The 22,669-nt window shown below is 56.5% G+C and overlaps 2 protein-coding genes across 2 annotated transcripts in view; one reads left to right on the top strand and one right to left on the bottom strand.

Annotated features, from left to right (window-relative positions):
* KCTD10 (potassium channel tetramerization domain containing 10) lies at positions 1–13,733 on the bottom strand. Its single transcript, XM_054172779.1, has 7 exons — positions 13,645–13,733; positions 11,589–11,802; positions 4,561–4,730; positions 3,529–3,618; positions 2,641–2,693; positions 1,624–1,819; positions 1–219 (listed from the first exon to the last, which is right to left on the bottom strand). The coding sequence occupies exons 1-7, from the start codon at positions 13,645–13,647 to the stop codon at positions 1–3; spliced, it is 945 nt and encodes a 314-aa protein (XP_054028754.1). The 5' UTR covers positions 13,648–13,733.
* A 173-nt stretch (positions 13,734–13,906) lies between these two features.
* The window catches only part of UBE3B (ubiquitin protein ligase E3B), a 33,559-nt gene continuing 24,796 nt past the window's right edge, over positions 13,907–22,669 (top strand). Inside the window, exons 1-8 of the mRNA XM_054172778.1 lie at positions 13,907–13,986; positions 14,648–14,751; positions 15,971–16,140; positions 16,240–16,360; positions 17,395–17,454; positions 18,698–18,802; positions 18,932–19,028; positions 20,651–20,736. Coding sequence (XP_054028753.1) covers positions 15,980–16,140; positions 16,240–16,360; positions 17,395–17,454; positions 18,698–18,802; positions 18,932–19,028; positions 20,651–20,736 — 630 coding nt within the window. The 5' untranslated portion in view covers positions 13,907–13,986; positions 14,648–14,751; positions 15,971–15,979. The remainder of the gene's footprint in view (positions 13,987–14,647; positions 14,752–15,970; positions 16,141–16,239; positions 16,361–17,394; positions 17,455–18,697; positions 18,803–18,931; positions 19,029–20,650; positions 20,737–22,669) is intronic.

Raw genomic sequence — 22,669 nt, 5'->3', positions numbered from 1 at the left:
TCACTGGTGCAGGTGGGCCCTGTCGTCCGGCCGCTTGATGTGGATCCTGCGCACGCGCTCGATGCGCTCCCGCTCCTCGTCCTCCTCCAGGTGGTGGGAGCGCCCTGCCGCCCCTCCCGTGGCCTCCAGCAGAGCGTTGTCGGGGCCCCTGCCGTCCTGGGACTCGTAGAGCAGGATGTTCAGGGTCTCCTCGTAAATGCGGGCCTCCGGGAACTCCACCTGCCCCGGGCAACAGAAAGGAGCTCGCCGTCACTGCCGCCCGCAGCCCTCCCTGCCGCCCGCAGCCCTCCCTGCCGCCCGCAGCCCTCGCCGCCCTCACCGCCGCCCGCCCGCAGCCCTCGCCGCCGCCCGCCCGCAGCCCTCCCTGCCGCCCGCAGCCCTCCCTGCCGCCCGCCCGCAGCCCTCCCCGCAGCCCGCCGCAGCCCTCGCCGCCGCCCGCCCGCAGCCCTCGCCGCCGCCCGCCCGCAGCCCTCGCCGCCGCCCGCCCGCAGCCCTCGCCGCCCGCCCGCAGCCCTCCCTGCCGCCCGCAGCCCTCCCTGCCGCCCGCAGCCCTCACCGCCGCCCGCCCGCAGCCCTCGCTCCTGCCCGCAGCCAGCGGCTCGGCTCCACCCCTGAGCCCCTCCCGGCTCCGGGACCAGCCCCTGCACTCAGCACTGCTGAGCCCACACCTTCAGTCCTGTGCAGCACTGGGGAGTAGGAACAAATTCACTCCGGTGAGGGTAGGGAGACTGCAGCAGGATGCCCACAGAGGCTGTGGATATCCCTTCCCCTCCCAGGCTGGGTGAGGCCTTGAGCAGCCTGTTCTAGTGGGAGGTGTCCCTGCCCCGGCAGTGGGGTTGGGACTGGATGATCTTTAGTGTCCCTTCCAACCCAGACCATTCCCCAGTCCCACCCTTTCTGGGGCTTTAAGCTTTCTTCATCCTCCAAAAGAATGGAATGGAATAGGATAGAATGGAATAGGATGGAAAGGAATTAACCAGGTTGGAAAAGACCTTTGAGATCATCCAGTCCAACCTATCACCCAGCACCATCTAAGCAACTAAACCATGGCACCAAGCACCCCATCCAAGCTCTTCCTAAACACCTCCAGGCATGGGGACTCCACCACCTCCCTGGGCAGCACATTCCAATGGCCAATCTCTCTTTCTATGAAGAACTTCTTCCTAACATCCAGCCTGAACCTCCCCTGGCACAGCTTGACACTGTGTCCTCTTGTTATGGTGCTGGGTGCCTGGGAGAAGAGACCAACCCCCACCTGGCTACAGCCTCCCTTCAGGGAGTTGGAGAGAGCAAGAAGGTCTCCCCTGAGCCTCCTCTTCTCCAGGCTAAGCAACCCCAGCTCCCTCAGCCTCTCCTCCCAGGAGAGGCTGTGCTCCAGACCCCTCCCCAGCTTTGTTGCCCTTCTCTGGACACCTTCCAGCACCTCAACCTCTTTCCTAACCTGAGGAGCCCAGAACTGGACACAGGACTCAAGGTGTGGCCTGAGCAGCGCCGAGCACAGGGAGCTGCTCCCACTCTGGCATCCATCACTCCAGAGAGATGCCAAACAAGGGCAGGAGTGCTGAGGAGGGAGCAGAGGTGCCAGCAGCTGGGGGAAGCCTGCAGGGGGCTGCTTGCTCCTACCTTTGTCTGCTTTTTCTCAGTAGCATAAACGATGGAGGTGCAGCAGACCTCGGCGATCTTCCGGCCCTGCCCGTAGAAGGACCAGCAGCAGATCTCATCTCCAATCACATCCTTGATGAAGAGCACTCTGCCATTGAACCTCAGAGACAGCTTGTCAAACAGCTCAATGTTCTTCAGCATGTTGTCATCAGAGTTGCTGTGAGGGATGGAGGGAGGGAGAGGTCACAGCAGCAGGGTTTGGGCAGGCAGCACCTGGAGTCCGGCTCTGCCTCCAACACCCAAATCCCTCTCTCCTACTGTGTCCCTTTCAGGGCAGTGCCTACAGCTGCCATGGACAACCCACCTGGCTGAAACAGGAAGACACCACCAGCAGAGCTCTGAACAATGCTGTCCCAGGCCACTGCCCCTGGGTACCAAATCTCACTCACAGAATGGTTTGGCTTGGAAGGGATCTTGAAGACCATCCAGTTCCAACCCTCTGTCATGGGCCCAGGTTGCTCCAGGCCTCCTCCAGCCTGACCTTGAACAGCCCCCAAAAGGGAGCATCCACAACCTCCCTGGGCAACCTGTTCCAGCATCTCACCAGCCAGCCAAATCAAAGCACCCCCAAGCTCAGCACCAGCTGGATGGAAGCAGAGTGATGATGCCAGGAAGCACACACAGATGCAAAGGGATGGGGATGAGCTCCCAGCCTGGATGATTTTACCACTGACTGAGAACATTGCACCATGGAAGGCATCCTGTATCCCACCAAGGGGGAGCACAGGCCAGCAGCTGGCCCAAGGTCTCTGCCAGCTGCACCAAGGTGTTAGAGGAACCTCTCTGGCCCAGAGGTGGCCCCCATTTAGCCTTCCAGAGGTGACAGCAGGCTCCCTTCTGACTCAGGTTTGAAACTGGGGAAAACTGAGTGCAGACCAGCACCAATCTGCTGTTGGTCCTGAGGGAAGGGAAGGCAAACTTCATCATGGATTGGAGTCTGTGGATAAACTCCAAAGCAGCCCAACTGAAGCCATTTACCTGGTGTAGGAGTATTTGTTGTTGCTCCTGTTGTAGAGCAGCTTCACTGCTGGCTGTCAAAACCAAAGCACAGATCAGTTACAGGATGTGCAGCAAGGGCTGGAACCACAGCTCAGTCCAGGCCCCACAGCAGAGGCCTGACCCCACAGGAACATGACCTAACACCATCAGGCCTAAGACAGAACCCCAGAATCCCCAGATCCCAGCACGGTGGAGGTTGGAAGGGACCTCTGGAGATCAGCCAGTCCAACCTCCTTGCTCAAGCAGGGGCACCCCCAGCAGCTTGCCCAGGAGCACAATGGCCAGGGGACTTTGGAAGCTCTCCAGAGAAGGGCAGCCTGCTCCAGCACCCTCAAAGCCCAGCAGGATTTGGTTGTTGCTGCCAGGCTGGCAGTGGGGCTGCAGTCCCTGCTTCTGTCAGCAGACCACCAGCTCTTCTCACCCCACCTCTGCCTTCTTGCCAAGGCTGTTCCCCAGCACCCTCCCCTATACCTGCCACAGTGAGGAGGCTTCCAGAAACAGAAGTCACTGATTCCCTTCAGCTACAGAAAGTGTCTGTGCTTCATAACCAGACTGGACACAAACATGAAGACCTAAGAGCCCTGAGGGCTTGCTTGATCACCCTGCTGCTGCCCCCACCCTCTGTTTTAATACCTAGCAAGAGGAGATACAAGGCCAGGCCCAGCCTGAGCAACATTCCACTTGGAATTCAGAGGAAAGATTTGGTCTGCTGTGGATTTTCAGTGCAGTGTGTTTGACTCAGGCTAAGCCCACTGCTGGAAACCAAAGGATGTTTTCTAAGGAGACTTGGTGAAGATTCCCCCTCACAAGCCCAGGGAAGCAGGTCAGCACCCTCTGGGCCACCTCTCCCAGCCTGGCCTCTCTCACCTTGTTGGATGTGGCAATAAGCTTTTGCTCCTCTTTGGAAGATGTGATGACTGGGACCTTGCAGAAGGGTTCATAGACATCTTTGTTCTGCTGAAACAAGAAGCAAACAGCAGCTGAGTGCAAAGAGGCCTTGGGGCACCTGCACCTGAGCTGGGAAGGTGCTGCAGATGCTGCTCTGAGGAGCTCAGGGTGTGATCTACCCTAGCCAGTAGGCAGCACTCCTCTGGGACCACCTGAGATGCTCATTTCTGCCCTCTGCAAACACAGGGGCTTGATGTTATGTGTGTCAGGATCTGGAATGTGGCTTCATTCAGACAGGACACCAGGAACAGCAGCTTCAAACTGGAGCTGAACTCCCCACAGCTGGTGGCTACAAGAAGCTGGTCTCATCCAGCCAAAGGACCTACCCCACACTGGTTGGTGCTGGAAAGATTCCCTTTTGTCCCAGCTTTGTGCTGCTGCTGGATCACCTCACACTCCCAGGAGGCAGCAGAGGGCAGCTGAGCAACCATTTAACCCTGCCTGGAACTGGGCAGCACTACATGTTGGGAAGGACTCAGTCCTCTTCCTGGATGTGGCCAGGCTCCAGCAGCTCAGTGACAGGAAGCATTTCAATTTCTTTCCAGCCTTAAAAAGGTACCAGGTGGAAACCAGAAAAAAACCCCACCTTGCTCTGCCCAGGTGCTGCCTCTCACCCTGAGCAACTTCTTCCTGACCCCTCATGCCATCCAGGATGACCAAACCCCTCCTGAGCAGTGTGACCTACCCAGGATGACCAAACCCCTCCTGAGCAGTGTGACCTACCCAGGATAACCAGACCCCTCCTGAGCTCTGTGACCCACCCAGGATAACCAAACCCCTCCTGAGCTCTGTGACCCACCCAGGATGACCAAACCCCTCCTGAGCTCTGTGAGCCACCCAGGATAACCAAACCCTTCCTGAGCTCTGTGACCCACCCAGGATAACCAAACCCCTCCTGAGCTCTGGGATTCACCCAGGATAACCAAACCCCTCCTGAGCTCTGTGACCTACCTGCAAGGCTGCCTGGCACTCATCCACCAGCCCCTGCACCAGGTAGTACTTTGCCTCAGCCAGCAGCTCCTCGATCTCCCTGCGGCTCTCGGGCAGGGGCACAGCTCCGTCCCGCAGGTAGTTCAGGATGGTCCCAAAGTGCTTCCCGCAGCGGTCGATCAGGATCCAGCCTGGGGACAGGGGAAGACCAGAACAGAGCTAGAGCAGGAACAAATGGCCAAAAAGGCCTTGATGGTGGCCTGGGACTGCTGTACCAAGCAGAGGCCTGCTGGGAGAGCCCAACTCCAGCTGCCTGCTTGAGCTGGAGAGCGGAGCGGCAGAAAGCGCAGGGGGTGGGAGTGAGGAGCTCCTGGGCCCATGGTTCTCCCAGACCCATGGTTCTCCCAGTCCCATGGATACTGACTCACTGAAATGGAGCAATGGGGATGCTTCTCATCCTCAAACCAAGCAGCTCCACTCTCCCTCTGCTCCCCAGTCCCTGCCACCAGGGCCCCATTACAAACGGCTGTGGCTGAGTCCCATCGAGCCCAGCCAGAGCTGAGTGTTCAAAGGCTGCTGTGCCTCAGCACAAGGTGGGCACCCACCATGGTCAACCATCATTTACCAGGGTGCACTTGCAGCCCAGAAAGCCAGGCACATCCTGGGCTGCAGCAAGAGCAGCACAGCCAGCAGGGTGAGGGAGGGGATTCTGCCCCTCTGCTCTGCTGAGACCCCACCTGGAGCACTGCAGCCAGGTCTGGAGCCTCTGTTACAGGATCTGGAGGTGCTGGAAGGTGGCCAGAGAAGGGCCATGAGGATGAGCAGAAGGCTGCAGCTGCTCTGCTGTGAGGACAGACTGAGGGAGTTGGGGCTGTTCAGTCTGGAGAAGAGAAGGCTCTGAGGAGACCTAGTTGTGGCCTTCCAGTATCTGAAGGGGGCTACAAGAAGGCTGGGGAGGGACTCTTCAGGCTGCCAGGGAGTGATAGGACTGGGGGGATGGAGCCAAACTGGGAATGGGGAGATTCAGATTGGATGTCAGGAAGAAATTCTTCCTGGCACAGGTTGCCCAGGGAGGTGGTGGAAGCCTCATCCCTGGAGGTGTTTGCAGCCAGGCTGGATGTGGCTGTCAGCAACCTGCTGTAGTGTGAGGTGTCCCTGGCCATGGCAGGGGGGTTGGAACTGGCTGAGCCTTCAGCTCCCTTCCAACCCTGACAATTCTGTGATTCTATGATCTCCAGGAGAAAGGTTGGCCAGAGAAAGGCAGCAAAGACTTGGCAGTGCCATGGCAAACACTGCTTCAGTCTCTACAACCCCAAAGACTGTTAATTGGGCAGAACAAAGTGGTGATTAGCACAGAGTCTGCTGAGAGGCAGGGAGTGACTGCAGGAGAGGGTAACCTGCAGCCCCTGCCCTGAAGCACACCAGCACTGCCAGGTACTGAAAAAGGTGTGAAGGAGGGGCTGGAGTGTGCCCAGAGGAGGGCATCAAAGCAGGTGAAGGGTCTGGAGAACAGGGCTGGTGAGGAGCAGCTGAGGGAGCTGAGGCTGTTCAGCCTGGAGAACAGGAGGCTGAGGGGAGACATCATTGCTCTCTACAGCTCCCTGTAAGGAGGCTGGAACCAGGTGGTTGGTCTCTTCTCTCCAAGGAACAAGTGACAGGACAAGAGGAAATGGGCTCCAGTTGCCCCAGGGGAGGCTTAGGTTGCATGTTAGAAGAAGCTTCTTCACTGAAAGGATTCTCAACCCCTGGAAGAGGCTGCCCAGGGAGGTGGTTGAATCCCCATTCTTGGAGGGGTTTGAGAGAGGTGCTGAGGGCTGAGAGAGGTGCTGAGCCTTTAGGTTGGCTGTTAGCAGACACTTGCTCCCCAGAAGGGCTGTCCAGGCCTGGCCCAGGCCAGTGGTGGAGTCTCCATCCCTGGAGAGGTTTCAAACCTGTGGAGCTGTGGTGCTGAGGGCCCTGGTTTGGTGGTGCCCTGGCAGGGCTGGGTTAATCACAGAATCACCAAGGTTGGAAGAGACCTCAAAGATCATCAAGTCCAACCTGGCACCCAACACCTCATGACCAAACCATGGCACCAAGTGCCACATCCAATCCCCTCTTGAACACCTCCAGGGATGGGGACTCCACCACCTCCCTGGGCAGCACATTCCAATGGCTAACAACTCTCTCTGGGAAGAACTTTCTCCTCACCTCCAGCCTAAACCTCCCCTGGCACAGCTTGAGACTGTGTCCTCTTGTTCTGCTGCTGCTTGCCTGGGAGAAGAGACCAACCCCCACCTGGCTACAACCTCCCTTCAGGGAGTTTTAGAGGTCAAGAAGGTCTCCCCTGAGCCTCCTCTTCTGCAGGCTAAGCAACCCCAGCTCCCTCAGCCTCTCCTCACAGGGCTGTGCTCCAGACCCCTCTCCAGCTTTGTTGCCCTTCTCTGGACACCTTCAAGTCTCTCAATGTCCTTCTTAACCTGAGGGGACCAGAACTGGACACAGGACTCCAGGTGTGGCCTGAGCAGTGCTGAGCACAGGACAGAATGAGCTCCCTGCTCCTGCTGGCCACACTGTTCCTGCTGCAGGCCAGGATGCCATTGGCCTTCTTGGCCACCTGGGCACCCTGCTGGCTCACAAGGTTAATGGTTGGGCTCAGGGATCTTCAAGGCCTCCTCCAACCTAAATGCTTCCACGAAGAAAAGAAAGCAGAGCTACAGCTACAGCAGTCAGCTGGGAAGGATCCATGGATCCCTGCCTCTGCTCCTGCTGCCAGACTGCTGCCTGCATGAGGCTGGACCCTGGGAGAGGTGTTGGGCAATGCTGAGGCTGGAGTTTCCATAACTGAACAGCTGGCCACCCTGATGGGCTGCAGCTCAGGAATGCAGGGAGGAAAAGGCTTGTGGGGAAGGAGTCATATTTTGGACAAATAAGGAAAGCAGGCTAAAGCAGAGCCTGGATTGCTGGGCATGAATGGAATCACTCCTTAAAGCCTGAACATTTGGTTCAGCTTGGAAAGTGAGCATGGCCCTGTCCTGCTGCTTGGTGGCAAAGACAGAGACTCTGCAGCAGGCTTTGCATCACCCCTGCCCCTCTGCTGGCCACATGGAACACCACCTGTGCTCACTGCTGTAGCTGCAGAGGCTGGGATGCCCAATGAGAGAGCTGGAATCACAGCCAGCCAGCTTGGAAGGGGCCTCAAGGATCACTGGGTCCAACCTTCAGAGCTAGCTCTCGAGTTTCTCCTGGAGGCATGGCTCTGCAGGCCTGAGATGTGGGGTTCAGCTCTGGTCTTCTCACACAATCCCAGCATGGTGGGGCTGGAAAGGACCTCTGGAGATCAGCCAGTCCAACCTCCCCTGCTCAAGCAGGGGCACCCACAGCAGCTTGCCCAGGAGCACAATGCCCACAGGTGCTTGGAAGCTCCCCAGAGAAGGAGACTCCACAACCTCTCTGGGCAGCCTGCCCCAGGCCTCCAGCAGCCTCACAACAAAGAATTTTCTCCTCCTGTTCAGATGGAACCTCCTGGGTTCCAGTTTGTGCCCCCTGCCCCTGAAGAATGGCCTCATCCTCTTGCCCCCCAGAGGTCCTTTAGCTCTTGCTGAGCACTGATCACATCCCCTCTCAGGCTGCTCTTCTCCACGCTCAACAGCCCCAGGGCTCTCAGCCTTTCCTCCTCACAGAGATGCTCCAGGCCCCTTGGCATCTTTGAGGCCTCCACTGGACTCTCTCCAGCAGCTCCAAGTCTCTCTTGAACAGGGGAGCCCAGACTCTGCCAGTTCTGGGTCCCTCAATTTAAGAAGGGCATTGAGACTCTTGAAGGTGTCCAGAGAAGAGCAACAAAGCTGGGGAGGGGTCTGGAACACAGCCCTGTGAGGAGAGGCTGAGGGAGCTGGGGTTGCTTAGCCTGGAGAAGAGGAGGCTCAAGGGAGACCTTCTTGCTCTCTCCAACTCCCTGAAGGGAGGTTGTAGCCAGGTGGGGGTTGGTCTCTTCTCCCAGGCAAGCAGCAGCAGAACAAGAGGACACAGTCTCAAGCTGTGCCAGGGGAGGTTTAGGCTGGAGGTGAGGAGAAAGTTCTTCCCAGAAAGAGTTGTTAGCCCTTGGAATGTGCTGCCCAGGGAGGTGGTGGAGTCCCCATCCCTGGAGGTGTTCAAGAGGGGATTGGATGTGGCACTTGGTGCCATGGTTTAGTTAGTCCTGAGGTGCTGGGTGCCAGGTTGGACTGGATGATCTCTGAGGTCTTTTCCAGCCTTATTGATTCTATGTGGCCTCACCAGGGCAGAGGGGCAGGAGCACCTCCCTTGACCTGCTGGCCACACTCTTCTTCATGTCCCCCAGGAGACCATTGGCCTTCCTGGCCACAGGGGCACATTGCTGGCTGACTGGCAGCTTGCTGTCCACCAGCACACCCAGATCCTTCTCTGTGGAGCTGCTTTCCAGCAGCTCTCTCCCACACCTGTAGTGGTGCAGGGGATTCTTCCTTCTCCTTTTAAAGCTGTTCTTGAACTGTGTGTTACAGAAATGCCCTGTGACCCCTCCACTGAGGCAGGAATCCATGGGCTGTATGGACACAGGGGGAGACACTGAGGAAACTCATCTTCTGTTTCACAAGAGGGGTCAGGGACTGCATCCAAACACTCCCAACTGAACCAGACAGCATTTCCCAAGCAGGCATTGATGGATGGCAGAGCAGCCTGGCACTGGAGCCTGCCTGATGCTCACCAGTTGAACCAAAACCATGCATCAAGTGGTTAAGGGCAGTGAGGAGTGAAGGAGAAAACCACACTGCAGGTAACTGGAAGCAGATGGAGGCACCAGGTGAAGTCACAGCCTTCCACCTGCTCATTACCACCAGAAGGGGAACACCACCAAGGCATGGGGCTTGGCTGCAGCTGAGGAACAATTCCTGAGCTGAAAACAATCATCCAGAGACCTGGAGCCTCCTGCAGCAGCCTGGGCTGAGGAGGAGCTGGGCAAGAAGGTGCTGGGGTCAGAAGAATGCATCCAGACAAAGGGGAGGACCTCAAGTGATGCATTCCAGAGGCTGTCTCAACACTTGTCTCCATCCAGCTTGGCTGGGCTTTGTTCCTAAGAAACATTTTGTCCTCTGCCAGATTTGGGGTGTGACCAATTAGCATTATTTGGGAGGCTTTCAGATTAAAGGGAGCTTCCTTCAACAGCTCAAAGCTATTGTTCCAGCTTCCAGCCAGGGGAGATAAAGGCAGGACTGCAGTGGGAGTGCCCCAGTTACAACACACAGGAAGTTATCAAGTTCCCACTGGAACACACATGGCTGAATGGAACAATCCCCACACACACAGACACATGGAATCTTGGAATCATTCAGGTTGGAGGAGACTTTTCAGATCACAGAGTCCAACCCTTAACCCAGCCCTGCCAGGGCACCACCTAACCAGGGCCCTCAGCACCACAGCTCCACAGGTTTGAAACCTCTCCAGGGATGGGGACTCCACCACCGGCCTGGGCCAGGCCTGGACAACCCTTCTGGGGAGCAAGTGTCTGCTAACAGCCAACCTAAAGGCTGGTGCTAAACCACAGCCCTCAGCACCACATCTCTGCCTCTCTCAAACCCCTCCAAGAATGGGGATTCAACCACCTCCCTGGGCAGCCTCTTCCAGGGGTTGAGAATCCTTTTAGTGAAGAAGCTTCTTCTAACATGCAACCTAAGCCTCCCCTGGGGCAACTGGAGCCCATTTCCTCTTGTCCTGTCACTTGTTCCTTGGAGAGAAGAGACCAACCACCTGGTTCCAGCCTCCTTACAGGGAGCTGTAGAGAGCAATGAGGCTTCCCCTCAGCCTCCTGTTCTCCAGGCTGAACAGCCCCAGCTCCCTCAGCTGCTCCTCACCAGCCCTGTTCTCCAGACCCTTCCCCAGCTTGGTTGCCCTTCTCTGGGCTCACTCCAGCCCCTCACAGAACCATGCAATGTTAAGAGGTTGGAAGGGACCTCTAGAGATCATGATGCCCAACCCCCTGCCAAAGCAGGATCACCTAGGGCAAGGCCACACAGGAACACATCCAGGTGAGTTTTGAAAGCCTTCAGAAAAGGAGGTGCCACAACCTCTCTGGGCAGCCTGCTCCAGGGCTCTGTCACCCATGCTGTAAAGTGTCAATGTCCTCCTGGGAGTGAGGGCTCAAAACTGAACCCAGGATTCCAGGTGTGGCCTCAGGACAAGAGGATGATCCCAGCCCTGCTCCTGCTGATCACACTATTGCTGATCCAGGCCAGGATGCTGCTGCTGCCCTTCTTGGCTACCTGGGCACACACACACTGGCTCATACTCAGCCAGTTATCAACCATCTTAAAGTGGAGAGCTCCACTCCCACCTCTCTCCTTTCACTGCCAGCACAGCAAAGCCTCTGAAGATTTTGCAGCTGGCTCTGTTTAGCTGAAGCCAACCACCAGAACTCTTACAAGAAAAGGATTTCCTTTCCACAAAGACACAAATGATATACAAATCAGCTGTGAGCCCACAGGGTTCAGGGCAAACTGGCTTTTGCTTGGGTCTGAGCAGAGCAGAGGAGGTGAAGGAATTGCCTTTTGAGCTTCAAAGTAAACAGCCAGGTCCTGACTCAGAGTTTCTCAATCACCATCCCCACCATTTTCCATCTGCTTAAGGGCTTTAGCAGGAGTGCTTCAAAAGGGTGGCCCAGGCTTGCTGGGACTGCTCACTGGCCTTTCACATCTCTGCTCAACCCCTCAGTGTGTGTTGCTCCACATCCAAGTTCTAGCACTGCTAAAATGGAGAAATGCCTTGCCCCATGCCCAGGTTGGTCCTCTCTGCACTCCAATCCACTTCTCCAGCCCCTTCTGGCCTAATGGTTTGAGTTGGGAGGGACCTTCACCACCATCTAGTTCCAAACCCCCCTGCCATGGGCAGGGGCAGATTCCACTAAACCAAGCTGCTCAAGGCTTCATCCAGCCTAGCCCCCCTCTAGGGAGGGGGCACCCACAACCTCCCTGGGAAAACCTGTCCCAGGGTCCCCCCCACCCTCACTGCAAAGAGTTCCCTCCCGACGCGGGAAGAGGATGCAGGGGGCGGCCCCTTACCTTCGCTGTCTGTCAGCACTTCCATCCTGCCACTGAACATGGCCTTGAGCATGGTGTCCTGCTTGGTCAGGGTCTGCATGGTGGTGTAGTAGAGGGCCCCACCAATGTTGAGCTTGACATACTTGGAGCTTGGACTGGTCCCCTTGAAGGAGGTCGTGCGAGTGGCAGCCGCCGGCACCGCTGAGCTCACCACGCTTTCACCCGACATCTCTTCCTGCAGGCAAGCAGGCGCCAGTCACACCACCAGCTCCCCCTCATTGGGCACAGAAGGGCTGAGCACAACCAGCCTCAGCTCCTCCTGGCCTCTCTGAGAAGTTCTGGGATGCTTCAGAGGTTTGACTCTGCCTCCTTCCCGACAGCGACAGAAGGCTGTCGGAGCGCGCCCAGCGCCGCGGCCAGCCCAGCGCCCCGGCAGCGCTCAGCAAGGCTCCATGCTGCCAGCAGTCCCCCCCCAAACCCAGCTCAGCTCTTGCACAACTGCTGGGGCCTGAGCTCTCACTTCCCCACTAAGCTGCTGTGGAATTGGGCAACTCCCAGCACAGAGGCTTCCTCTGTGTTAAAACACTGATCGGCCACAGAGTCACCTGGCTGGAAAAGACCTTAAGATCCTGGAGTCCAACCAGGAGCTGACATCGCCCTGGACCATGCCCCTGAGCTCCTCATCCAAACAGCTTTCAAGCTCTCCAGGGATGGTGACTCCACCACTGTCCCAGGCAGCCTGTTCCAGCACCTGATGACCCTTTTGATGAAGAAATGTTTCCCTAATATCCATCCTAAACCTCTCCTGATGCAACCTGAGGCCATTTCCTCTCACCCTATCCCTTGTCACCCGGGGCAGGAGGCTGACCACCACCTCACTCCAACCTCCTTCCAGGAGACTTTTCTTCCTTCAAGCACACACAGAGAGCTCACACCAGCTTCCCACTCTCTTCCCTGCCCCCACAACACCTCTCAGTACCCAAAACTCCACATCCAACATTCCCCACTCCCTGTGCCAGCAGACAAAGCAGACCCTGGTCAGCTAATGAGGTCAGCCCCTGGAGCAGGAACACCTTAGCTTAGCACCAGAAATGCTCTGAGAGCTGCTAATGATAAATCCCTCCTCAAGCTGGGTCCCCGTGGTTAACTGTTTTGTTGACAGGCTGATCAACAGCCAGCAGCTCAGCCACAGCCAGCTCCCAGAGCAGGCTGCCTGACCACTGCACAGAATGCCCTCAAGAAAAGCAGAACTATGGGATGGCAAATCCCAAGGGAGCTGCAGCTCTTTGTCCACGCTGCCTTTCACAAGGTGAGGAAGTGGGACGGACAGCGATGGCCACAGGGCACCATTCCCCCTGCCACAGAGCCTGCCCGGGGCTCTCACCAGCCTCAGCCCCACGCTCAGGCTCCCTCCAGCAGCTGAACGTCCCAACGGCTCAGCCAGGAGCCATGCCCGGGGGCTCAGAGAGGGGCCCCACGCCGCAGCACGACCCGGTGCACCAGGCCCAGCACCCTGCCACCTACAAGGCACAGAGCCCTCCCCAAACCACGCCAGCCTCTGGCCAAGGGCCAGTCCGAAAGGACGCGAAAACCACACCGTGGGCACCCGGGCTTTTGGGAGCCTGCTGCCAGCTCTCTCAATGCCCCAGCTCCGGGGGCTGGAGCAGCCCTACAGGCCGCAACCTCCCCCGCTTCCCGGCGCCCCGCCCCTGGGGATCGGACCCACCGCAACCCCGCACCGCCGCCGCTCCCCGCGCACCCCAAGCTCGGGTGCTGAACCACCCCACGCCCTGAAACCTCTCCCCGACTCCAGCATCGCATCGCACCCGAGGACGGCACCGACCCAAAGCCCGCATCGCACCCGCTCCCGCGGCGCTTCACCCTGGGGCTGGAGCCCCGGATCCTGCCTCACCCCAACGCCCACCCCCCTCACCCCCCCAAGCCGGGCCCACACCACGAGAAAAGACCTGCACGTTCGCACACCGGCCACAGCCGAGCACCCCCTCGCCCCTCCGCCCTCCCCCCGGCCCCCGCCCTTGCTGTCCGGAGCCCCCCGGCCCGCCCCCGGGCGCCTCACCATGAACGGCGCAGCGCAGCCCCACAGAGCGAGCGAGCGGGCGGGAGCGCCGGGGCGGGGGGAACTTCCGCCTCTGTGGCGTCACTTCCGGTTCGGCCCGGGTGCTCCACCTAAAGCCTTCCGATGGCGCCCTCGGCCTCCCGGTGCCCTGCCGCGCTGAGTTCCCACCTCCCGAGCTCAGCTCAGCTCGGACCAGCCCGACTCACCCGACGGCAGCCAGACCGGAGCCGGTTGCTTGCTCTGCACTGAGCTCTGCAGAGCGGAGCGGAGCCGGTGGGAGAGCGAGCAAGAGGCCGGAATGGCAGCGGCGGTGAGAGTTGTCGGCCGGATCTGGAGCGCGGGGTACGAGGCAGGGGCTGCCGGGCAACGGGGCTGCGGGCCTCGGCGGCGGCGGAGCTGTCCTGGGGGTGCTCGGCTCGGCCTGACCCGCAGTGCGATGTAGGGGTGTGTGTGGGGGGGGGGCGTGTGAAGGCCTGGGGAGCCAGGGGACGCAGCGGACAGGCGCCTGGGGCCCGAGAGGTTGAGCCGGGCGCAGGCCTTTTGGGCTTGGGAGGGCTGCAAGGACTGTGAGAGGGGCGTTGGGGGCTGTGAGGGGGGCGTTGGGGGCTGTGAGAGGGGCGTTTGGGGCTGAGTGGGTGTCTTGTAGTCGCTTTGCTAGCTGCTTGGGCAAGTTCCAAAACGTTGGAGCCCAGTTTTGGGAGCGTGGGGGTGGCTCCTGGGTCCTTCCCCCACTGCTGAAGTGGGCAACGCTTACCGTGGGGTGGCTGCTGTTGAGGTCTCGCCAGTGACCGGGGGCCTGGCGCGGCTGGGGGTGGCCCTTGCTGTTGTCACCCATTGGGTCGTTTCTTCTCCACTCTGGAGTGTGAGGAGCTGTGTGTACTGGCAGCCACAAACGAATGCTTTTCTGACCTCACATGTTTTTGAGGCTGTAGTGAGAAGTTAAATCTGGTCCAAAAGACTTAGTACTGCAAAGGCAAAGACTAAATCCCCAACCCATCTGCAGGTAATGTGCTTATCTGTGGAGGAGCTGCTTGAAGCTGGTGAATGAGGATCATGTTTGTGCATAAATGATTGCCATATGCTTCTTTTGAAGAAGTAAGCCCTCAGGTGAGTTCCTTGTCAAGTGTTTATAAAGCTGTTGTTGACTCTGTGCCTTTTTGTCTTGGTGAGTGGCAATAAATCAGCTTCCAAGTGCCTATCCTTTGTGCCCTTTCCCTTCTATCTTTGCCTGTGGAACTGTTCTCATTTGTTACCTGTAAGCAAGACAATGAAACAACTAAGACTGGAAAATGACAGCACAGTGGAGGTGTCTCAGCCCATGGCAAGGGGCTTGGAACAAGATGATCTTTAAGGTCTCTTCCAACCAAAACCATTCTGTGATTCTATGTTGATTCAATCATTTTTGTCTCTTCAGACCTGTTGTTCTATGATTCTGCTGTCAGTGCTTCTGTGTTTTCTACAGCCCCACTGGCAGGTAACTTTAGCTTTGCCTGAGCTATGTTTAGAATAGAATAGAATAGAGTAGAATTGACCAGGTTGGAAAAGACCTCAGAGATCATCAAGTCCAACCTCTCACCCAGCACCATCTGATCAACTAAACCATGGCACCAAGCATCCCATCCAGTCTCTTCCTAAACACCTCCAATGCTGGTGACTCCACCACCTCCCTGGGCAGCACATTCCAATGGCCATTCTTGCTGGGAAGAACTTTTTCCTCACTTCCAGCCCAAACTTCCCCCGGCACAGCTTGAGACTGTGTCCTCTTGTTCTGATGCTGCTTGCCTGGGAGAAGAGACCAACCCCCACCTGGCTACAAGCTCCCTTCAGGGAGTTGTAGAGAGCGAGAAGGTCTCCCCTGAGCCTCCTCTTCTCCAGGCTAAGCAACCCCAGCTCCCTCAGCCTCTCCTCACAGGGCTGTGCTCCAGACCCCTCCCCAGCTTTGTTGCCCTTCTCTGGACACCTTCCAGCACCTCAGCATCTTTCCTAAACTGAGGGGCCCAGAACTGGACACAGGACTCAAGGTGTGGCCTGAGCAGTGCTGAGCACAGGGCAGAATGAGCTCCCTGCTCCTGCTGGCCACACTGTTCCTGCTGCAGGCCAGGATGCCATTGGCCTTCTTGGCCCCCTGGGCACCCTGCTGGCTCATTTGCCACACACACATCTGTGCTGCTGGGTCCTCTCCTTCCCCCTGTCAGACGCTGGGTGCAGGGAGTCGCTTCCGAGGCAACATCAAGGATCGCTTCTTGCCTGCGTGTTTTGTCCTCTCTGCCCCTGCTTTTGTTTGCTGTGATGGTTCTTTTGTTTCTTTCCCTTGCTGTTTGGGCAGGTGATAAAGATGTTCAGTGCCAGCCAGTCCTCCAAGGCTCAGTTCCTGGACAAAGCCAGGCAGGCTCGGGAGGAGAGGAGGGAGCTGAAGGAGAGGGAGCGCGCCGCTGTCCAGCTCCAGGCTTTGGTCAGGAGGTTTCTCTGTCGATGTCGCCTGCAGAGGGAGATAAGGTGTGTGTCATTCTACCTTCAGGCTTTGTTCATCTCTGGAGAGGTTGATTGGTTGTTTTTATCTGCCTGCTGATGCTCCTTTTCCCCCCACTTTGACAGGAGAGAAGTGGAGGATTTCTTTGGGGCCGCTGAGTGTGGCTCAAGTAAAAGAAGTGCTCTTGCCACCTTCAGAATTGCTAGGAAACTCCTCTTTGTGTTTCACCTTAAAGAGGACAAAGAGGTAAGGTTTGTTCCTCTGACTTTTGTTGAGTGAGGATGTACTTCAGCATGTTAAACAAGTTCTGTGTTAAAGTGGTTCATCACTCCTCTGGTGACCATGGAGCTTCCTGCTCTACATTTGGGCTTCAGCAGTGTGATCCCTTGCCTCCTGGTCCTTCAGATCTGCCTGTAGGGATGGAAGAGAGCCACCTGGGATTTTATTAGTGGTAGCTGCATATTCAGGGCATAGCCTAAGGGCTGTTTTTCCTGCTGTCCATGCCACCTTCCATAATGGAGCTGTGCCCTTGTGATGCTGTCAGCTGCAGCAGCTCCCCAGCCTGGCATGTCCTGGCCAGCTCACAGCTGAACCCCAGCAGAGGGATGCTTCTCCTGCCTTCAACCCATGCTGGTGATGGGAGGCTGAGAAATTTCTCCTGATCATGAGGAGAACTTCCTCCTGTTAATGAGCTCAAGGAGGGAACTCTTCAGCAAAGCAGTAGCCTGCTGTGTGGATGAGCTCTGGAACTTCCTCCTGTTAATGAGCTCAAGGAGGGAACTCTTCAGCAAAGCAGTAGCCTGCTGTGTGGATGAGCTCTGGAACTTCCTCCTGTTAATGAGCTCAAGGAGGGAACCCTTCAGCAAAGCAGTAGCCTGCTGTGTGGATGAGCTCTGGAACTTCCTCCTGTTAATGAGCTCAAGGAGGGAACCCTTCAGCAAAGCAGTAGCCTGATGTGTGGATGAGCTCTGGAACTTCCTCCTGTTAATGAGCTCAAGGAGGGAACTCTTCAGCAAAGCAGTAGCCTGATGTGTGGATGAGCTCTGGAACTTCCTCCTGTTAATGAGCTCAAGGAGAGAACTCTTCAGCAAAGCAGTAGCCTGATGTGTGGATGAGCTCTGGGGAAGGAGCCATCAGCCCTTTCCATAGGGAATGTGTTTGGACCATCTGTTTGTTTGATACTGAGGTATCTTGCTCCCTCTGCTGAGCTCTTTCCAGTGCTTTTCCTGGAGGTAGGACTAATGTTCCCTTTTTTTTCTCCTCCTCTTTCCCCACCCCAGAGGTTTGAAAAGCTGTGCCGGTGTATCCTGACCAGCATGGATGTTGAGAATGAGCCCAAGGTCAGCAGGATGGGGTTTAGGCTGGGGCTAGGAGGGTTGTTTGGCATTTTTGACTTCTCTGTGTGGGGATTTAGGGGGGGGGATGCTTGAATTTTTAGCTTTCAGAAGCTCCTCAACACTGCTGAGATCCCACAGTGAAGGTGTAGAGGAATTAGAACCATAGAATCAGTCAGGGTTGGAAGGGACCACAAGGATCAGCTAGCTCCAACCCCCCTGCCATGGGCAGGGACACCCCACACTAGAGCAGGCTGGCCAGAGCCTCAGCCAGCCTGGGCTTAAACACCTCCAGGGATGGGGCCTCAGCCACCTCCCTGGACAACCCATTCCAGGGCTTCACCACTCTCATGGGGAAGAACTTCCTCCTCACCTCCAGCCTGAATCTCCCCACCCCCAGCTTCATTCCATTCCCCCTAGTCCTATCACTCCCTGAGATGTCCCTCCCCAGCCTTCTTGGAGCCCCCTTCAGATACTGGAAGGCCACCATGAGGTCACCTGGGAGTCTTCTCTTCTCCAGACTGAACAGCCTCAACTCCTTCAGTCTGTCCTCACAGCAGAGCAGCTCCAGCCCTCTGCTCATCCTCATGGCCCTTCTCTGGACACCTTCCAGCACCTCCAGATCCCTCTTGTAATAGGGGCTCTAGAACTGGAGGCAGTACCCCAGGTGGGGTCTCAGCAGAGCAGAGCAGAGGGGGAGAATCCCCTTCCTTGCCCTGCTGGCCACACTTCCCTTGCTGCAGCCCAGGATCTGATTGGCTTTCTGGGCTGCAAGTGCACACTGAGAGCTCCTGGTGAGCTTCTCCTCCCCCAGCACCCCCAAGTCTCTCTCCTCAGGGCTTCTTTCCAGCCAGTCACTGCCCAGCCTGCATTTGTGCCTGGGGTTGCCTCCACCCAGCTGCAGGACCCTGCCCTTGGTCTTGTTGAACCTCCTGAGGTTGGCTTGTGCCCACCTCTCCAGCCTGTCCAGGTCCCTCTGGCTGGCATCCCTTCCCTCCAGCCTGTCTGCTGCACCACACAGCTTGGTGCCATGTTCCAATTCCTCAGTCCTCCTCTGGTGTTTTCAGTCTGGGTACAGCTAAAAGACAATTTATTCATGAGGTGGCTGGTGTGCTTTGACCAGTGAATTCTGGTTCCACTGCCTGCCTTCAGAGGTCATTTTTGTCACAAAGCTTCTTGGTAACCTCTTCTGCTGATTAGAATGACAAACTCTGCTCACTGCTGCTGGGTGTGTTTCCTCCTCCCTCAGGTGTGGTATGTGTCCCTGGCTCTCTCCAAGGACCTGACACTCTTGTGGATCAAACAGATCAAAGACATTTTGTGGTTTTGCTGTGAGTTTCTCAAGCAGCTTAAGGTAAATTAAACCTTTTCATGTTTTTTATCTTAATGTTTTGGGGTTTTTTTTCTTCCTCCCTTCATTGAACAGTTCTGCAGTGTGGCCCAGGGAGGATTTGATTTGTTAATTGGCTGCTGTTTCTTGCAGCCTGACATCTTGCAAGACTCCAGGCTGGTCAATTTGCACCTCACAATGCTTGTCACCTTCACAGACACTTCTACCTGGAAGATCCTTAGGGGGAAAGGTTGGTGCATCCACTTCCACTACCTTAGAGCACTTCTGTGGGATTTAGTGGTGAAATCATGGAATGGTTTGAGTTGGAAGGGACCTTGAAGATCATCTAGTTCCAACACCCACACCTTCCACTGGCCCAGGTTGCTCAAGGCCTCATCCAACCTCCAGGATGGAAGGGACCTTGAAGATCATCTAGTTTCAGCACCCACACTTTCCACTAGCCCAAGCTGCTCAAGGCCTCATCCAGCCTCCAGGATGGAAGGGACCTTGAAGATCATCTGGTTCCAACACCCACACCTTCCACTGGCCCAGGTTGCTCAAGGCCTCATCCAGCCTCCAGGATGGAAGGGACCTTGAAGATCATCTAGTTCCAGCACCCACACCTTCCACTGGCCCAGGTTGCTCAAGGCCTCATCCAACCTCCAGGATGGAAGGGACCTTGAAGATCATCTAGTTCCAGCACCCACACTTTCCACTAGCCCAAGCTGCTCAAGGCCTCATCCAGCCTCCAGGATGGAAGGGACCTTGAAGATCATCTGGTTCCAACACCCACACCTTCCACTGGCCCAGGTTGCTCAAGGCCTCATCCAACCTCCAGGATGGAAGGGACCTTGAAGATCATCTAGTTCCAGCACCCACACCTTCCACTAGCCCAAGCTGCTCAAGGCCTCATCCAGCTTCCAGGGAGGGGGCATCCACAGCCTCCCTGGGCCAACCTGTTCCAGTATCTCCCTACCCTCACTGCAAAGAATGTCCTCCCAATCTCCAGTCTAAAATCTCCTGGATGCTGTTTCTACACCTTGTCCTCTCCTCATGTTTCAAAGGTTCATGATGCTTCTGTGCTTGCACAAAGCATAGGCTGGGCAGCAAGGATTCCCTGGAGGTCAGAGAGGCTGTTTGCCTTAGAACAGCAGCAGCCACCATGTTTTTATAATGCTCCCAAGACCCCCAGCCCAGAAGTGTTCAGAGGAGAGTGGAACACACTTCTGGCTCTGGGATTTTGTAGGAGACACAGAGAGAAAAGGCAGGCAGGTGTGGGGAGGGAATGTGACTCACCCCTTAAATGAGACTTGGTGTGGAGAAAAGGAGGCTGAGGGGAGACCTTGCTCTCTACAAGGAGGTGGGAGCCAGGTGGGGGTTGGTGTCTTCTCCCAAGTGCTGGGACAAGAGGAAACCTCAAGTTGCTCTAGGGGAGGTTTAGGTTGGACATGAGGAATTTCATCACACAAAGGATTGTCAAAGCCTGGAAGAAACTGCCAGACACAATGATGGAGTCCCCATCCTCGGAGGCATCTGAAAGCCATGGAGATGTGGTGCTGAGGGACTTGGTTTCGTGGTGTCCTTTAGTTGGACTCCATGATCTTCAAGTTCTTCTCCAACCAAAACCATTTCCATGATTCAATGTCCCTGCTCAGGGCAGGGGGGGGTGGGGTTGGAACTGGCTGATCTTTAAGGCCCCTTCCAATCCAACCCATTCTGCACCTCTCTCCTGGGTGGAATGGTGCTGAAATGCTGGGTTTGCATCTGAGGGTGAGGATGGGCAGGAAGGGCTGATGCTTTGGGGGTGTGGGAGGAGATGAAGAGTGGAGCTGTGGTGCTGATTTAGTAACATCAGTGTTTGTTGCCTGACAGGTGAGACCCTGAGGCCTGCCATGAACCACATCTGTGCAAACATCATGGGACATCTGAACCAGAAGGGATTTTATTCTGTGCTGCAGGTCAGTCTCCAGCTGCTACAGTTATGTCCTCTCTTTCCCCAAAGCAAGCCTCAGTCCTGCTTGGGATCTCCTGTGGTCCTTGTTCTGAGGAAGCTTTGATGATCTCTGTGATGACATTAGGAAGAAATTCCTTCCAGTGAGGGAGGGGAGACCCTGGAACAGGTTGCCCAGGGAGGTTGTGGCTGCCCCCTCCCTGGAGGTGTTCAAGGCCAGGTTGGATGGGGCCTTGAGCAGCCTGGGCTGGTGAAAAGTGTCCCTGCCCATGGGCAAGGGGGTTGGAACTAGATGATCTTGAAGGTCCCTTCCAAGCCAAACCATTCAGTGATCTGTGCTGGGGGCAGCTGGTTGTGTGTGGACACATTTTTCTCCAAAGCACTCGAGACCAAACCAACCATCTCCTTGTTAACACTGCTGCTGAGCCTTAATCCTGCTCAGTCACCCCATACACAGATGGGCAGGAAGGATTCTTGAATCTTATCCCAAGCTTTCCCCTTTTGCATGGATTTGGCTTGTTTGCTGAATGGGAGAGGAACTGATGGAACTTCTCCTTTGACACTGTCCCCCACAGCAAACTCCTGGCCAAGCTGTCAGCCCATGGCTGGGATGGGAGCACACTGCATTGGGTTAGGAACTGGCTGGAGGGCAGAGTTCAGAGAGTGGTGGTGAATGGTGCCACAGCCAGCTGGCAGCCAGGCACCAGTGGTGTCCCCCAGGGATCAGTGCTGGGCCCCATCCTCTTTAACATCTTTATTGATGATCTGGAGGAGGGCATTGAGTCCAGCATCAGTAAATTTGCAGGTGACACCAAGCTGGGGGCAGGAGTTGATCTGCTGGAGGGTAGAGAGGCTTTGCAGAGGGAACTTGCCAGGCTGGACAGATGGGCAGAGGCCAAGGGCATGAGATTGAACACATCCAAGTGCCAGGTTCTGCACATTGGCCACAACAACCCCATGCAGTGCTACAGGCTGGGGGCAGAGTGGCTGAGAGCAGCCAGGCAGAGAGGGACCTGGGGGTGCTGGTTGATGGTAGGCTGAACATGAGCCTGCAGTGTGCCCAGGTGGCCAAGAGGGCCAATGGCATCCTGGCCTGCATCAGGAACAGTGTGGCCAGCAGGAGCAGGAAGCTCATTCTGCCCTGTACTCAGCTCTGGTTAGGCCACACCTTGAGTCCTGTGTCCAGTTCTGGGCTCCTCAGGTTAGGAAAGATGTTGAGGTGCTGGAAGGTGTCCAGAGAAGGGCAACAAAGGTGGTGAGGGGCTTGGAACACAGCCCTGTGAGGAGAGGCTGAGGGAGCTGGGGTTGCTTAGCCTGGAGAAGAGGAGGCTCAGGGGAGACCTTCTTGCTCTCTGCAACTCCCTGCAGGGAGGTTGTAGCCAGGGGGGGGTTGGTCTCTTCTCCCAGGCAAGCAGCACCAGAACAAGAGGACACAGTCTCAAGCTGTGCCAGGGGAGGTTTAGGCTGGAGGTTAGGAGCAAGTTTTACACAGAGAGAGTGATTGCCCATTGGAATGGGCTGCCTGGGGAGGTGGTGGAGTCACCATCATTGGAGGTGTTCAGAAGGAGACTTGATAGGGTGCTTGGTGCCATGGGTTAGTTGATTAGGTGGTGTTGGATGATAGGTTGGACTTGATGATCTTGAAGGTCTCTTCCAACCTGTTTTACTCTACTCTACTCTACTCTACTCTACTCTACTCTACTCTACTCTACTCTACTCTACTCTACTCTACTCTCTTAACCTTCTAAAGGAGAACAAAGATTTCCAGGCAGCACTGAGCCTTCCCTCTTCATCTGAAAGCCTTGGGAACCCTCCTGACTTACAGCTCCTGGAGAAAGAAGTGCTGCAGAGTAGCTGCTTTTAATTGCAGTGTCTCTGTTGTGCCATTAGTAACCTGAAGCCCTCCCAGCTCTGCCAGAGGGTTTGTGGCAGCTGGTTTG

Source organism: Dryobates pubescens, chromosome 25 (assembly GCF_014839835.1).
Source record: "Dryobates pubescens isolate bDryPub1 chromosome 25, bDryPub1.pri, whole genome shotgun sequence".
Lineage (NCBI taxonomy): Eukaryota > Metazoa > Chordata > Aves > Piciformes > Picidae > Dryobates > Dryobates pubescens.
This window is presented reverse-complemented; position numbering and strand designations above follow the sequence as displayed.